The sequence below is a fragment of the Eublepharis macularius genome, chromosome 19, assembly GCF_028583425.1.
Source record: "Eublepharis macularius isolate TG4126 chromosome 19, MPM_Emac_v1.0, whole genome shotgun sequence".
NCBI classification, from domain to species: domain Eukaryota; kingdom Metazoa; phylum Chordata; class Lepidosauria; order Squamata; family Eublepharidae; genus Eublepharis; species Eublepharis macularius.
This window is the reverse complement of record NC_072808.1, coordinates 14,318,317-14,335,079: the sequence shown is the minus strand read 5'-3', so window position 1 is coordinate 14,335,079 and position 16,763 is coordinate 14,318,317. Positions and strand designations below refer to the sequence as shown.

The window sequence follows — 16,763 nt, the reverse complement described above, 5'->3', positions numbered from 1 at the left end:
TCTGATTCTGAGACAGGATCAGATATTTATCCAATGGATATATTTTACACACTTCTGCAATTTTGATAATGTGTACTTAAATTACTGTTTGGAACATTTTTGCTCACTTTGCTACTATAGCTTGGAAGTTGCTGAACTATCAGAGCAAAATCTAATAAAAAGTTACTCCAGCAGCACAATAAAACAAAAAAAAAGGGAAGAAGGTCCCCTTTGACCACCAAAAGGCTACGCTGCAGAGATCATGGGACCTGAATACAGAAAAGCCGTGTGGGGCAGGAGGATCTTTGCAAGAATATTTGTTGTCTGATAGTTAGAAGCTTCTTCTTAATTACTGTTTCCACGACTAAAGTTATAAATGGCAAGATTGTTAGAAGCATGGTTTACATAAGGCTGCCATCTTTTTAATACAAATACTCCCTAATGGTAGGGTTGCCAACTAGGGGTTGAGAAATTCCTGGAGATTTGGGGGCAGATTCTTGGGGAGGGCATGGTTTGGGGAGGGGAGAAAACTTAGCAGGGTATAATGCCACAGGGCAATGCCCCTTCAGGGCAACTGATCACTGTAATCTGGAGATCAGTTGTAATTCTGGAAGAGCTCCAGGGCCCCCCTGAGGCTGGCAACCTGACTGCTCATGCAGCTTCACCCTATTCCAAAAAGGAATGCAGTTTTGTTTTTCCAGAAAACTGGAAAAGAATGTACTTTTGAGCATGTGCAGAGTGCCTTGCCTCCCCGTCCCAGTGCTGGATTCACATTTGAACAAGAGAACCACTCATTCTTGGCTATACACAGTTTAATAACAGGATTGCCTTTGATGTAGCCCTAAGGACCAAAACCATCATATATGTATATCATGGATGCGTGCCCTAAACTCCCTCTATTGACAAGTAGTGTCTTTGTACTACTATGTAAAATGTAGTGTTTGGCTAGAGAGGGCTCTTTCGCGCCTTCAAGTCATCCCTTGATGTTGCAGTTACCGTTATAAGCATGCAAAGTCTAATTTTTGAATAGCAGGACCCCTGTCCATTGACCATATGCAGTGCATATCTGTTGCTAACAGCAGTGGGGTTTAGAAAAGTGTAGAAATCAAATGCCTTTTAGCCCCCACTCGTTTTTACATTAAAAAAGTGTACCCATACAGACGCAAGGCTTCATATTTCACATGAAATTGGCTGCAATACACGAAACCACCCCCACCACCTGTTTTCATCTCTATCTACCTGGGTGTTGACAGATACAGAAACAGACGCAATAGTATAGATTATAAAATCACGATAATTCAATGTTTTACACTTGCAAGGCTGGTCTAATATCTAGCTGTAGTCGATCCATTCAACCCTCCTTTCTTTCCTAAGCCTGTAATTGACATATCCTCGCTCGATTAACCTGCACTGGTCATTGCCCCGTTCTGTTTAATCGATAGATCCTCGCTCGATTCATCTACCCTGCTCATTGCCCCGTTCTGTTCAAAGAGCCTCTTTGAGACGGCAGCGGCCTTTTTTGTTCCTGGCACGTGGACCGTATTAGCCCCGCAGCCCACCGTGACAATGCGCGAGGCGGCCATCTTTATCAAGGGCAGGGAACAGGTCGAGAATGGGACGGCGTGCCTCTCGTTCTCCGAGAGAGACAGCGGAAGCGGAAGCTCCTTGGGGCGGGGGTGCTGGGACTTCCGGTTGCCAGGTCCCTTGTTGTCTTCTGGACAAGGCAACCGGGTGCTGTAGAGAGACGGAATCATGGTGAGGAGGGGCAGCCGCGGCTCTCGGGGAGATGCTGAGGAGAGGGAGGCCTGGTGGGCTTGCATGGGGGGAACTGGAGGCTTGGGTCTGGGGGGACAGGGCAGCTTTTCAGAGCTGAGGCTTACGGGTTCTATTCCCGACTTCTTTTCCAGTGGGGAAATGTAATGGGTTGGCAGGTGGTGGGTCCAGGGAGCATCACTTTGGTTCTGATTTTGGCTTTGCCAAATAAGTAGACTTTTAAAATCTATTTTTGTTCTTTGTGTAGATTCATGGAATCATAGAGTTGGAAGGGGTCCTACAGACCATCTAGTCCAACCCCCTGTCCAGTGCAGGATCAGCCTAAAGCATCTCTGACAAATATACCAACATTGTAGTGTTGGTATACTGAGAATTATAACAACAACGTTAATAATGTCATTTATAGTAGTGTTGGTATACTGAGAATTATTATTTATGTCATTTATTGTAGTGTTGGTATACTGAGAATTATTATTTATGTCATTTATAGTAGTGTTGATGTACTGAGAATGGTGATGACATTTACAGTCTGCCTTTCTCCCTGAGACTCAAGGCGGATTACACAGTGTGTGATTAGTGCAGTCAGTTTCAAGGACATTTCCATGAACAAGGCCATAGGGTAAATAAACACAAGTTTCCTGCTGCTAATTTTTTTCCTTTTTAACTCTTGCAATCCAGGATGAATTCTCAGATCCGGATCTGGCTGCTTTGGGTGAGGAGTCCAAATCAGAGAATGGGGAGAACGCGCCTGTCTACTGCATCTGCCGCAAACCGGATATCAACTGTTTCATGATGTGAGTGTGGCTGGAGGGAACAGAAAACTTGCTGTCTTTTTTTTATTTTTTGACGCATACAGGAGTTGTGCATGCACTGTGTGGGTGCATGCTAGTGGGGATTTATGTTCCAGTTTTCTACCATAGTTCTGAGTACTGGGAGAGGCGGCAGCTTTGCAGTACCACATCTGCTTTGCATGCAGGAAGTCGTAGGTTAACCCCTCAGCATCTCCCTTTAAGAGGATCGGGCTGTAGGTGATGAGAAAGATCTTTGCCTGAGAGCCACTGCTGCTTAGAATAGACAAGGCCAGTCTTACAGAATGAGGGCCTGCCTCCATATAAAGGCAGCTTCGTGTGTTGATGGTGGTCTCTGCAAGCTACAATCCTGCTGTTATGGGTCATGTTAAACAGTAAAGGGCTTAAGATGTAAGGACTACATGGGAATAGATGATGGATGTACTTTATAGCAGCTGCCTGTTGTGTGTCCTGCTACATGACTGCAGAAGAAGCTCATCTGAGGAATCTTCTCTTTCCTTTTTCTCTCTCAGAGGTTGTGATCATTGCAATGAATGGTTCCACGGCCATTGCATCAACATTACTGAGAAGATGGCCAAGGCCATTCGGGAGTGGTACTGCATGCAGTGTCGAGGTAAGTTTAGGAAGAAGAAGATGGACCAGAAAGCAGACCTAGCAAATGTGAGCAAAGTCTCCATGAAGCACTTCTTTATTTAGAAAATTTTTATTGGATGAGGCAATATACAATCATTACTTATTACAATATATTTACCCACTTTAGTTCTTCTACATATCTATATACCCCACCCCTCCCCCTTTTCTTTGTTGACTTCCAACAACACTCAAGCCCCCCGTTTATTCATAGATATTATTATTATTACACTATATTGCTAATACTTATACCATGGTATAGATCTTAATATATTTTCTTTCATTAAAGTCTTTTTGTATATAATTTAAAATCCCTCAAAAGACCACAATTGCCCTTCAACATCGCATTTCTTTTCCAAATATTTCTTAAGCTTCTTCCAATCTTCCAAGAAAATTTCTGGATCTTGCTCTTTCAGATTTCTAGTTAATTTGTCCATTTCGGCCATGTACAACAGCTTCTTTGTCCATTCTTCAATATTCGGTACTTCTTCTTTTTTCCAATATTGAGCGTATAGAGTTCTTGCTGCTACTATCATATAATATAACAATATCTTATTATTTCTATTAACCTCTTCTAAGTGTAAAGATAATAATAACATTTCTGGATTTTTAGCAACATTATATTGTAATATCAAAGACATTTCAGCACATATTTTAGACCAGAAGTCCCTAGCCTTTTGACAAGGCCACCGCATATGAAACAAAGAACCTTCGCACTCCTTACATTTCCAACATTTGTTTGACAACTGTTTGTTAGCAGAAGCACTTCTGATCTCTTTCTGGAAGCCTGAAAATCTGAGGTCCCTTTTACAAAATGAAATTCTGCATATTTGTTTGTTTGAAATATAAGGGACAAGAAGCAAGGACATAAAGAGGATCTTGCATTTTCTGAGTTTGCATAGCAAGACATTTTGCAACCTGATTCTGTTTCAGTAAAAACTTTTTTATTATAAAGGTACTTCCGTATTTAAAATATTGCTGAGTAACTACTGCATGACACTGGGTATGTATGCAGTTTTCAGACGGATAGCTAAAATAGATTGCCTATTGAAATGATATTATCTGCCTGCTGGATATAACTTCACACTATCCTAGGCACCCCATATATGAGCATTGTGGGAGTTAATTATTTACCTTTTGAATTGTATCTTACTCTGAAACTTGGTGTAAAATTCCTGAGGATCCATCCTACCCACCTCCTGCCCAGCTTAGCTTTGGCATTTGGATCATTTTGTAGGGAGGAACCGAAATACGTGGCTGCTCTAAACTTATTTCTCTCTTTGTCCTGTAGAGAGAGACCCGAGCCTTGAGATCCGGTATCGGCACAAAAAGTCCAAAGAGAAAGATCGTGACGGTGAGCGGGAACATTCTGAGAAGGATGAGATGCGTGCAAAGGCCCAGGAGCTAGCAATGGAGCAGAGTCGTAGCTCAAAGGTAAGGCTTGCATTCGTATCGGTGCAGGGCGTGGTGTTCTTTCTGGCTTTAGAATGTTGACATGGGAGCTCAGTTGCTGGGTTTGAAGCGTCCTTCAGAACTATGGGGCAGCAGTTAATCTCCAACTGCCATGGTTTGATTCCTTGATATATAGATAGTACAGGTAAAAAAAGGAAAACACTTTGCCATCTGTACCAATGCTTGATTTGGCTCTGTGTGGATAAAATCGTTCTAGTAGGCCATATGCTTCTAATAGGTATCTTTCATACAAATTTGGGATGCTGTCTGTCTAGAAGAGCAGTATATAAGTGCAGTAATTATTATAATACGTTTTTCTAGGGTATTTGTTATAATAGTTGCTTGACTTCTTTTGGGGTGCCACCTTTCCATGGAACATTTAATTTGATAACTAACCCAGATCTACTGTCTTTGAAATCAAACCTCTTACTAAAGCATTGTGTGTGATCTTCAACTTTCTGGCTTTTAAAAAAATTCCAAACCTTTTTTTTGCTCTTTAATATTTTCCTCTACCTGTGACCCATATTCTTTCCTCAAAGCCAAGATTATCTAGAATCGGCTTGAAAGAAGGGACACTAGATCTACTTTTCCATATCAAGCCGATTGTGGGCCGTCTGGTGAGAAATCTCCCCTAGAAAAAGCCCTTGCCACGGTCAGGTTGCTATCAGTTGCCCTGATGATCAGGTTGCAGCAGGTTGCTATCCTGTTGTCCTTAGGATGGTCCGTCCTTGGAGACTGATAGATCCAGTTGGTTTCCAGAATGCTTTGGGGAATCTATATCTAGTACTGCTCCTATGGCTATCGCCTTGAGCAGAAATTAAAATGGGAAGAACCTTACTTGGTATCATGTCTCTGATGTTTAATTGTTGCCCCTATATATTTTGCCACAGAAAGAGTAATGGAAAGGATATTTGGGGAAACCGTAAGGCTTTGGGGGATTTTGAGAAGCTGGATGGCAACTTGTAGAGGCCTTAGATAGGACTCCGGAATATCAAACCTGGGGGCTTTGGAAAAAAGTCTTTCTCTGGTGCCTGCTCCCCCTGCTTGTTGGGTAGAGCTCTAGCAATCTGGTATATGAAGAGAGAGAATAAAATACAAGAGACATCTTGAGCATTGCTGGTGGTGTCAGCATTGCTGCTCGGTGTCAGACAAAGTGTGCCATAGAGCACATTTGAAAGCCTTTGAAGTGGCAGTGAACCAAGAAGGTTTTGTTCTCCAGCCCCCTGAACTGGATCCAAGTTAATTTTTAAAAAATTGCCTGGAGCCTTTTAACATCTCGGTCAAGGTTTGCATGGATGTGATTTGGCTTTTGGCAGGAACTCAATTCAGGGTGCCGTTTTTGATGTTTAGTGCCCCTTGCAGCCTGGGACCCACATATGACCACATTGCCTTGTAGTAAAGCTATGCAACCGTTTTGCTCTGCCTATCAGGATTTCCTTTCTGCCTCTTCTTGGAGGCAATCTGGCTCACTGATCCAATATCTAATAGCTTGCTTGTTTGCTTAGTCTTCATAGTCCTCGTGGAAATGAAAGTGGTGGTTAGGACTGGAGAGGACCACCGCTAAAGATTTTTCAGCAAGGCTTGCAAGGCCGTCCTGTTTCAAAGAGCGCTTTGTTAACGCAGCTGAGTTATTTGTACTCTGTGCTTTACGGGTCAGGCTCCGTTTAGTTTGTTGCCCTGCGGTGATAATGCTATCTTTTTGTATTTCATATGCTTTCATAAACAGGCCTTGAAAAAAGTTCTTTGGCCCTAGGAGATAGCCTTGAAGTTTAGAAGCCAGGCTCGGTTGCAGCCTTTGGGTTTTGATTTAAATGACTGTATTGTCTAATTATTGCTGCCATTAAACCTTATCCTAATCACTGTTCCTCAGAATTTTATTACAGCTACGACAAAAGTGTTGTAGTATACACATAAATAAGGCCTAATCCTAGTTGTCAGCGTCCCAGCAAAAAACTAATCTCTAACTCATAGGGTCCTCATCTGTTTTAATGTAAGCTACTTCTGTGTAACGAAAAATATCCTGAGCTCTCCTCCCCACCTCCAGCGTGTTATTAAGTTTTGTAGTGTCCGAGAAACAGAGCATAGGCTTAGAAGAGCGCACGGAATGAAGCTGCTAGCTAAGCAGCACAGCGAAAAGATTTTTTTTTTAAAGCCTAGAATACATCTTTTCACAATCTTTTCTGGGGTCTTTGTGGGAGGATATACAAGCTACTCTGTGACACTAGCTCGTGAGCTACCTGCTGGAGACTCCCACTTTAATGTTTTCCACTTTGGGGCCTCGGAATTGGGTTGAAAGGCGGCATGGAAATGTTTAAAATAAATATATAGTAGCTCCTCCTCTAATTTAACAGGAAGTGTAGCATGTGTCCCATTGCTGTGCAGTGAGGGAAAGGCACTCTGCACATGCCCAGAAGTAATCACTTCGTTTGAAATGTTGGCATTGAAACCAGGGCTTATCCTTGGCTAACGCTTACTTTAGATTCTCTTCCCCCGTCCTTAAAGACCTTATTTTTCTGTACTGAGAAGGGATGGGCCTTGATATTGCCTGGATGTTATTAGTTTAATCCTAAACAGAGTTACACCCACCTAAGCTTAGAAGGCTATATCCATTTAAGAATGCTCTGTATCTCCCTCCCCGCCCTTTGGGTCCTTCCAGTGCAGGACTTGTTCTTTTGGTGGGCTGGAAAGTGTTCACGCTGTTTTGTGCTTTGTTTCTTTGATTTTGAACCCATGTAGCTGCAAAGCACTTTACTTTGTAATCTGAGGTTCGGGGGTTTAAGCCTGCCTGAACTTTGTCTTCTCCAGTCCATTGGCCCTAATGGTGGATTTTTAGGGAGGGCATACAAAGGCTTGGCTGAGAGGATTATTATTATTTTAATTAATTAATTAATTAATGTATAGCCCGCTGTCCCTGCAAGTGGGCTCTGGGCGGATTACAATAATAGATCAAACCCCAGCAAAAAACTGATATCTAGGGTCTTGAGACTGCCTCATTCCTTTGGTCCTGTTAGCGCTGTGACAGCCCTCTGTGTAGCAAATTTGAGTGGCAAGGGGGGAGAGAGAATGCTGTCCTCAAAGGATTGGTGCACCTTATCTGTGTCCATGCACCCACCGAGGGCAGCTGACTGTTACCTGCTGGTAATCCCTTCTTTTTGATAGGTCTTCTGTTAGGGTAATTTTCTCCCAGAGGGACGTGCCTTGAACGCCTTTCCTGGAAGGGTTCGGAGAATTGGGCAAGGCTGCCGTGTTCCTTACAGGCCTTGTGGAAGTTAAGGTTGATGGCGGTTTGATGGGCTTGGAAGTCTGGGGCATTTGAGTTTTGTATTCCCTGGGACTGGAGACAAGAACTTTGGGGAACGTTGGGAGAAATGGCACTTACCCTAGGATAAGTTATGGCTTTGGAGGTTTGTAAGTAAGGTTAGTGTGACTGCTTTGATGGCTTGCATATTTGGATGATTTCTGATTGTAGGACAGCACTCGCTGAATGTATTTGCAACAGCTGCTTTGTGTAGTGAAGAAGTAGGATTACCCCTCTCCCCCCCCCCAACCCCCAGTTTTTGGTCATCACTCCACAACTCTGGAATCCTCTTCCCCTTGAGGTCTAATAATATTTAGAATTTAGCATTTTCTGGCAGACACTTGCGAGCCAGAGATGAGCAGGGAGATCTTCCATTGGCTCATTTCATAGTCGGTAAAGCCGTGTGTTACTGAATTCTGTAGTACTGCTTCCCTTCAGTCTTCAGGAGAGTAATGCAGGCAGGTAAAAATGGATAACAGCTCTGGCCAGCTGGTCTCCCAGCAGCAGTGACACCGCAGGAGTGCCTTGCCACAGCAGTTTCTCTGGCTCTTGCTCTCTCATCTCTTACAGTAGATTCAACGATGTTGTCTTTGAGCTGCTGTAGCACAGTGGTTAAGTGGTTCAGGTGCAAATCAGCACTGCAGTGGTTCGAATCCCACTACTGCCTTCAGTTAGCCAGTCCTCTTGGCCCCAGCTCCCCAGCTGTATTGTAGGGATAATGATAACACTAACTTGTTCACCGCTCTGGGTGAGGCACTGATCTGTCTAGAAGAGCGGTATATATGCACAGTTATTATTATTTGGTGTAGTGGTTAAGAGTGGCAGGGCTCTAATCCGGAGAGCCAGGTTTGATTCCCTACTCCTCTGCTTGAAGCCAGCTGGGTGACCTTGGGTCAGTCACAGCTCTCTCAGCCCCACCCACCACACAGGGTGATTGTCATGAGGATAATAATGACACACTTTGTAAATTGCTGTGAGTGGGCATTAAGTTGTCCTGAAAGGTGGTATATAAATCGAATGTGGTGATGATGATGATGATGTCTAGAAAGTTGCTGGGGGTTACTGGGTGTTCAAAATATCAAAGATTCATCCCCATCATTATTTCAGCATTTCTTCAGCGCTGTATTGGATTTTTTTTTGCTAATGTTATGTCTTGTAAACTTGCATTTGTGTACTCTATGGCATTGTTTATTGAAATGTCCTTGATCTTGCATGTACAGATCTCACGCTATGTAACCCACCTTGAGTCTCAGTGAGAAAGGGGGATTCTAAATGACATAAATAAAGTAAATTATTAGCTTGACGCAGCAGTAAAGTGGCCTTTGTCACCTATTATTTGAAAACATCCAAATATCCCATGAGACCAAAAATGGTACTGGGTCCATTTTGTTATTCTTTGTTCCATTATAGTTTCACTTGTGAGCAAGGCCCCCTAGCCGTGCAGCAATCTGGAGCAGACCTAGCCATGTAGCCAAACTTCTTGCAACCTCCTCTGATAACTGCAGGGTCTCCAAATAGGGACAGGAGTAACCATCAAAGTCAAAGGTCTCTGACTAGGATCGCCTATGACTTCCATTTTGCCTGTTGCAGGACGAAGGAAGTACCTCCTTCATGTCACTTTACTTTGTATTTTTTAACTTCATGTTTAAGAAAAATAAAATTGTAACTGTAGGCTGACTGTGATAGTGTGGAGAGTGCTCCACACTTATGGCAACCCCTGTTTGGGTTTTTATGGCAAGAGACTAACAGGTGCTTTGCCACTGCCTGAATCTGCAACTCTGGTCTTCGTTGGAGGTCTGACTGTGATGGTACAAGATCAAAACCAACAATAGCATTGCAGTGATGCATTTATATCGCTGCGTTTACATCATCCCACCCTGTAGATCCACCCTGTAGATTCCATTGCAAGTTACAGTGAACACACATACAATCCATGTACAGTGTATTTTTGATCTTTGCATGTGCGTATGTTAAGTACCCTCATGTTACAGTTAATGTGTGTACAACTTATTAAGTGATTGAAACCCCTCATTTATCCAGGTATCGCTCCCTGGTTTCAATTGCAAAGTGAATGCACGTTGGCTCTTTCTTACAGATGGATGTATGTGTGTTCACCGTAAAATGTGAACAGAGCTAATAGCCATAAAATTGGGGGAGGGGGGGGATGAGCAAGATTTGGGTCCAATAGCACCTTAAAGATTTCCAGGGTATTTTGAAAGTCAAAGCTCTTTTCATCTGACTACTACAGACCAACATGGCTACTCCTCTGAAACTATTTTTTGGGGGTAATTAGCATAAGCATGTTATTTTTTGCATGTGGTACTAATTTAAAAACTGTGCTTTAAAAATATTTGACCTCAAAATGACTGGTCAGTTGAATTCCCTGAAGAAAAAACACAGGCTCTCTATGTCAGCAATGCAGCCAATCTTATCTTAATTCAAAATAATAATAAACAACAGTACACAGTGAAGAAGTGTGATAAATAAATTCATTACATCATCATCATTATTGAATCCATCACATCCATTATACGTTGTCATTCATCTGGATTGAGAATATACAAACCACAACACATAAACTCAAACTGTTGGCTCCAAGTGATAAAAGACAGGTTATATAAAGCTTAGCAACTGTGTGCAAGTCTCTCATAGAGGGTAGTGATTGCAGTTGTCTTCCAGCTCTCTGCAAGCCACAGAAAAGATAGGATAAACGTCCCGTCGGCTCGACAATCAGCTAGCTTGCAAGATTGTTTCGCGTGAGCATAAACGTGCCTCATCTTTCTCAAGAGCACAGGGAATAAACCAGTAAAGCATTACGTTCAGACGCGTTGCATTCGCTCTCTGACGGACATGTTGACAACGTTGATTGTGTACTGTTGTTTATTATTATTTTGAATTGAGATAAGATTGGCTGTATTGCTGACATAGAGAGCCTGTGTTTTTTCTTCTGTATCTTGCTTGCTCTCTCTTTAAGAGCCTCTGTTCTAGCCAGTTGAATTCCCTGCCAGCGGATGTAGTGATAGCCACAAGAGTAAACAGTTTAAAAGAGTTAGACAGATTCATGGAGGACAGGTCTATCAGTGGCTGCTAGCCATGGTGACTAAAGGGAACCTCCACATTGAGAGGCAGTAAACCTCTGAGTACCAGAGCCAGGGGAAAGCCTTGGCCTATCTGCCCCATTCTTGGTCCTCCCGAATAACTGGTTGACCACTGTGTGAGCCAGGAGGCCAAACTAGATGGACCCCTGGTCTGATCCAGCAGGCCTCTTGCATTCTTGCCCAAATGTCTATCCCTAGCTTTCAGCCCATACTTTATTGATTCTTGCGAGACTGAGAAATTGGAAGGAGGCGAGTAAGGAATTCGAGGGTCCCCAGGGAGACTTGTGTTCTCATCTTTTCCCTCTTATCCCCTGCAGCAGCAGATCAAGCGTTCGGCACGGATGTGCGGTGAATGCGAGGCGTGTCGGCGCACAGAGGATTGTGGGCAGTGCGACTTCTGCCGCGACATGAAAAAATTTGGGGGGCCGAACAAAATCCGCCAGAAGTGCCGCCTTCGACAGTGCCAGGTTCGGGCTCGGGTGAGTACTGTGTTGGGCGCTTGCTGCCTGCCCGTTTCTCTTTTTGCACATTTTCTCTGTGGGGCACTTCTTGGGCTGCTCTACCCCAGAGGGCAGCTGCATCTTAATTGAAGCCGTTGTGTGTGTAGCTCACACGTGATTTTGTTTTTCCCGTTCTTTTTCTTCCTAGGAGTCCTATAAATATTTTCCAGCTTCGGTAAGTTTCCTTTTTCCCTTCAGGTTTTATTTTATTTTATTTTTTTCATTAAAGGCTCAGGATTGAAAATAGATGAGTGTTAAGTTTGGGACTCCTGGTGTTTTTTTTCCCTAGACAGGAAAGCAGAATGAGGCCCGATCTATATGTGCAGTGGAATGTGGTGGTTGAGTGAACTGCATGACTTCAGATTGATGTTCGGGCTTATTAAATCCCACCCCCAAAGGCCAGAACAAGGCCACTTAAGACAGAGGGGTGAGGGTCAGAGGAGGAGCATGAATTTCTAGTCCAGCCCGATGTTTTCCGTATTAATTTTCTACCTGTAAGGAATTTAATGCAAAGGGGCAATCAAACATGCCCCCTCCTCTGGTTGTCTGAAGTCTAGTTCGTTCTCCTACTTCCTTTCAGCTGCATGTTTAGATCCCACTTGATATTTAATCAGCTGTAACGGAGGGGGCTGGCTGTTGGCTAGCCTCCAGAGCTTGCGAGGATTATTAGCTCCACTTCTTTGAACTGACTCTTAAGTTTTTTTCTGCTTTGTTTTCGATTTTTGGGGAGATAAACGGGTGTTGATTTCTGGGGATTCTCTCTGCTTCTTGCGCTTTGCTGCTTAATATTCAGCGACCCTCGTTCTCTCTGTTGACCGCTGCCGTGCCCAGAAGTAGAAGGGTGTGTCTGTGTATTTTGATGTCTGGTGCTCGTGAAGCCAGGCGGACGGCTTCTTTAATGCTTTCCTCTCTCTTTTCCTCCCCCTTCCTTCCCTTTCTCTCTCTCATTGCCTTCCCTGCCCTCTTCCCTAAATGCTTAATAGATGTTACGGGGGCGGGAGGATGACCTGCAGATGCTAAAGGAACAGCTAGAATCGGCTGCCACTCCCGAACCTCTGTCGGATGACGATCTTCACATAGACCCCGATTTGTACCAAGAGCTTTGTTCAGGGGCCTTCGATGATCAGAACCTGGTGAGCCCTGTGGGGGATCTGTTCCTCTGGGATTCCTAGGTCAGGTTAACAAGGCCTGGGTTCAAAATAGTGTCCTAAAATGATGTGCATTTTGGGTCCCGCCCCCCTGAATAATGCCCAGTTCTGTGCTCTGAAATTATACTAATTTAATGCACTAGAAAAATATAACCTACATGTTTGGTTAGATGGGAGAGAGCCCCTTAGCCTATAAAGCTCTCTACTTATCCATCCTTTACTCTTCCTGGAGCCCTGTATCAAGTTTATTCTTGGCTCTTCTTGGCCCACCTTGCCTTCTCACTTAGATCATTTATAGCCCTTCAAGCCCATGTCTCTTCCCTCGCCCTTGACTCCTTGCTTGTCATCTTACTGCTTTGTCTTCCCTCTTTCACTCATTCTTCTCACTCATATCCCAGCTCTTCACCTCTCTGCTTGCTCGGTCCCCCCCCCCTTTGTCCTCCTTGCTGATGGCACACACACCTTCCCAAATGACTGTTTCTCTTCTGTGCAAGCTGGCCTTTTGCTTTTCTCCCATCCCACTGTTTTATCAGTGTTCTGTTGCTGACAGCTTTGCCTTGAGAAGTTGGAATGTTTGTGAAAATTCAGTGGTGCTGTTGCTGCTCAGCCATTTGCTAAGTAGAGGCTTGCATACAGAGGCATGCAAACAGTTCCATACAGTTCCTATCACTTTGGTAATAATGGATTTCATTAGTATAATTTGGCCTCCAGGATAATCTTAAATTTTTTATAGTCTGTCAGCAAATAATAGGATAGCAAAATTGAATGGTGATTGAATGGTGATTGAAATGGGGGACTAGCTATTTAAATATTGAAGATCTTTACTGGGGGTTACTAGGGCTAGCTGAAGCATTAACCCCCCCCCCCCGCGGTATGGGGTTTATTACGGTCACAAGACCAGCCAAGTAAAATACAGATAAAAAGAACAGTTTTTAAATACTTAAAATGGGTATATACATAAAAGATAAAATCATATATATGTATATATATATCTAACAGTAAAAACTCACTCACTTTGTTAATTCACTTCCCAGCAATTGACGTTTCCTTCGTCAAATAATACCGCTTTCTGAGTGCTATCACATAGAATTTTGCAACTGCGTAAGATACAGTTCTCTGGCTGTCCTCTAAAAGATATACCCTGGTATGAAAACTCCCCAAAATGCTTCTGCGGGAAGGCATTTGATGCACCAGAGTATAATTGATTTATTTGAATAGGGGTATTATTTATTTGATTTATAACCCGCCCTCCCTGCAAGCGGGCTCAGGGTGGGTTACAACAATATAGTAATACAAAAATAGAACATTTAAATACATTAAAATCAGAATCATCAGTATATACATCCAAACCCCAGATGGCATCCTCCTTCACTCTTTATTTATTTATTTGGCTCAGATGTATCCAAATTTACTTATTTATTTGCATCAGCTGTATCTTTAACATAAGCCATTTTAAGCAACTTGGGATTTGTTTGGAGAAGCAGGGTGTAAAAAATTTTCACTTCTGGTTACGAGGGCTAGTTCAAAAATTGCCTGCCCTGCCCCCCCCCCATGAAGATTCCCAAATATGCTTCTGTGGGAAGGCGTTTGATGCACCAGAGTGTAACTGACTCATGGAGTAAACTCAGCACTAACTTTACCATATGGTGTGCTGCCATGTGTAACTCTTTTGGGCGGCTTTCAAAGGGGAATCATGAACTAGCCCCGTAGCTTTTACTATATGTGCTTTGCCCGCTGTGCTTTACCATCATGAGGATTAGGAGAAAGGACTGGGAAAGAAAAAAGGATTCTCAGGGTACCAAATTTGGCACCAAATATTAGATTACAGGATATGGAAATCCTATAGATTTCAGGCTAACATCTGGTAGCTCCTGGCCCATATCCCTCCACCCCCCAGCTGTCAGTGCCAGGAGAGAAGGAAGTAGATCTGTGACAGGAGGGCTTGGTTGCAGCCTGTTCTGGGTAGAGGCACCAGGGCCTTGGCTTGGCACTCTTTAGTCCCGTGTCAGGGGTGTTCTTTAGCAGAGCGAGTTGCTGGCCAAGGCCGTAGATGTTTGGAATCCATAAAGTCCTTTTTGGGGCATCCCTGGAATCGAAGCTAGCTCCTTTGCTCTTTTTCTCTAGCAGTTTGCCCTAAAGGTGGCTGCAACTCTGTGCTAAGCAGACCTAAGTCCATTGAAGGCAGTGGGCTTAGAAGGGTGTACCTGTTTAGGGATGACCTGTGGGGGCTTTATTTTTATGATGGTTATTAACCTAAGTAGTTTAGGTCCATGCCCTCCCCTGCCCCCAGCATTCTTAGGCCATCTATCAGCAGTGCTGATTCTATGGCTCAGTATGAATTTAGGTAGATTGTGTTAGAGAGGGCACGAAGGAAAGAACCAATGCTTGGCTCGTGTGGCCCTTTCTTATGTGCGCAGGGTAATGCCGATTGCCACTTTGGGGTCAGGAAGGAATGTTCCTCCAGGTTAGATCGGCCAGGGAACCTGGATTCCCCCCCCCTTCTTCTGATCATTGAGGGGGGGGTCACTGAGGGAGTGGCGGAAGGTAGCCATGTATTTCCTGCACTGTGCAGAGGATAGAACTAGATGACTTTATATGACACTAGCTTGATACCCATACTTTGCTATGGTATTTAACTACTTTAAATCCAGTTATAATACTCATGGGTGTGTAACATTTTTTGGTTTCCAACTTGGGGGTGGGGTGAGGTGTGGAATGTTGTGAGCCCCAATCAGCCTGCATATGCAAATAACTTTGAAAGGCTGGCCCAATCAGGGAAGAGTGGCCAAGCTGGCAGTGGGCAGGGGCACAAGCATGCAGCAGCCTGCCAGGCATACAGGGAAACTGTATCCCTTTGGGAAAACACATTTTACCCCTTTTTACCCCCTTAGGTGGCAAATTTCTTAAAACCCCTTCTTAGTGGGTGTTTACCTCATGAAAGGAATGTTTCCCCCAAATTTCATGTTTCTAGGTCCAGGGGTTTTGGCTGGGCGTTGATGAGTCAGTCAGGACACTTGTCTATATATATAAAGATGATGACAGATAGAGCTCTTGAGATACCTTTAGTGCATCCAGGTTTAATGTGTGCAAGACATGGGCCTCTTTCACTTCTCTGGTTCTCCTCTCAGCCATGGCTCAGCGACACGGATGATGCCCCCTTCCTCGATCCTGTCCTGCGGAAGCGTGCTGTGAAGGTCAAGCATGTCAAGCGGCGGGAGAAGAAGTCTGAGAAGAAGGTATGATCCCAGCATAGTAGGAAGCTTAGTTTTGGGGGGGCAGGAGGTGCTAGACTGAGTATGCTGGCTGGCTTTGAATGGCCAAAGTCTATCTTAAAGCATTTTGCTCCCTTGTGATACACAGTTTAACAATAAAACTAGTTTGACTGAGAGGTGGTGCGATAACCATCTTCAAGTACTTGAAGGGCTTTCATACAGAGGATGGCATGGAGTTGTTTTCCACTGCCTCAGAAGGTCAGGTCAGAACCAGTGGGTTGAAATGAAATCAAAAGAGTTTTTGGCTAAACATTAGGAAGAACTTCCTGACAGTTAGAGTGGTACCTCCATGGAACAGGCTTCCTTGGGAGGTGGTGGGCTCTCATTCTTTGGGGTTTTTTAGGCAGAGGCTAGATGGCCATCTGACAGCAATGCTGATTCTGTGAACCTAGGCAGATCATGAGAGGGAGGGTAGGAAGGGTTACATCAGTACTTAGTTCTTGTGGTCCTTTCTTACATGTCGACGATAATGCTGATCTTCACCTTGTGGGCAGGTAGCAATTTTTTCCTACGCCAGATTGGCTAGGTTTTTTTGCCATCTTCTGGGAATGGAGCAGGGGTCAGTGGAGGTGTGGGAGGAGAGGTAGTTGTGAATTTCCTGCATTGTGCAGGGGGTTGGACTAGATGACCCTGGAGGTCCCTTCCAACCTTATGATTCTATGATTCCAGTCTAGTCATTAAGATGTGTGAGAGTTGTTTCCTCTCACTGAGGACCGTGCGTAAGTTTCTTGTACTCTGCTGACCTTAACCATGTCGATCTGTGCGCTTGCAATCTCTCGGATGGAGTACTACTACATGCTAGAC

At 43.9% G+C, this 16,763-nt stretch overlaps 1 protein-coding gene across 4 annotated transcripts in view; it reads left to right on the top strand.

Annotated features, from left to right (window-relative positions):
• Positions 1–1,648: 1,648 nt before the first annotated feature.
• CXXC1 (CXXC finger protein 1) overlaps positions 1,649–16,763 on the top strand; it is a 36,389-nt gene continuing 21,274 nt past the window's right edge. The window contains exons 1-8 of one of the 4 annotated variants that reach the window (XM_055003787.1): positions 1,649–1,734; positions 2,431–2,546; positions 3,074–3,174; positions 4,483–4,625; positions 11,357–11,518; positions 11,688–11,714; positions 12,523–12,672; positions 15,816–15,923. In XM_055003787.1, coding sequence (XP_054859762.1) covers positions 1,732–1,734; positions 2,431–2,546; positions 3,074–3,174; positions 4,483–4,625; positions 11,357–11,518; positions 11,688–11,714; positions 12,523–12,672; positions 15,816–15,923 — 810 coding nt within the window. In that variant the 5' untranslated portion in view covers positions 1,649–1,731. The remainder of the gene's footprint in view (positions 1,735–2,430; positions 2,547–3,073; positions 3,175–4,482; positions 4,626–11,356; positions 11,519–11,687; positions 11,715–12,522; positions 12,673–15,815; positions 15,924–16,763) is intronic. The other 3 variants (XM_055003788.1, XM_055003789.1, XM_055003790.1) reach the window with 3 other exon arrangements.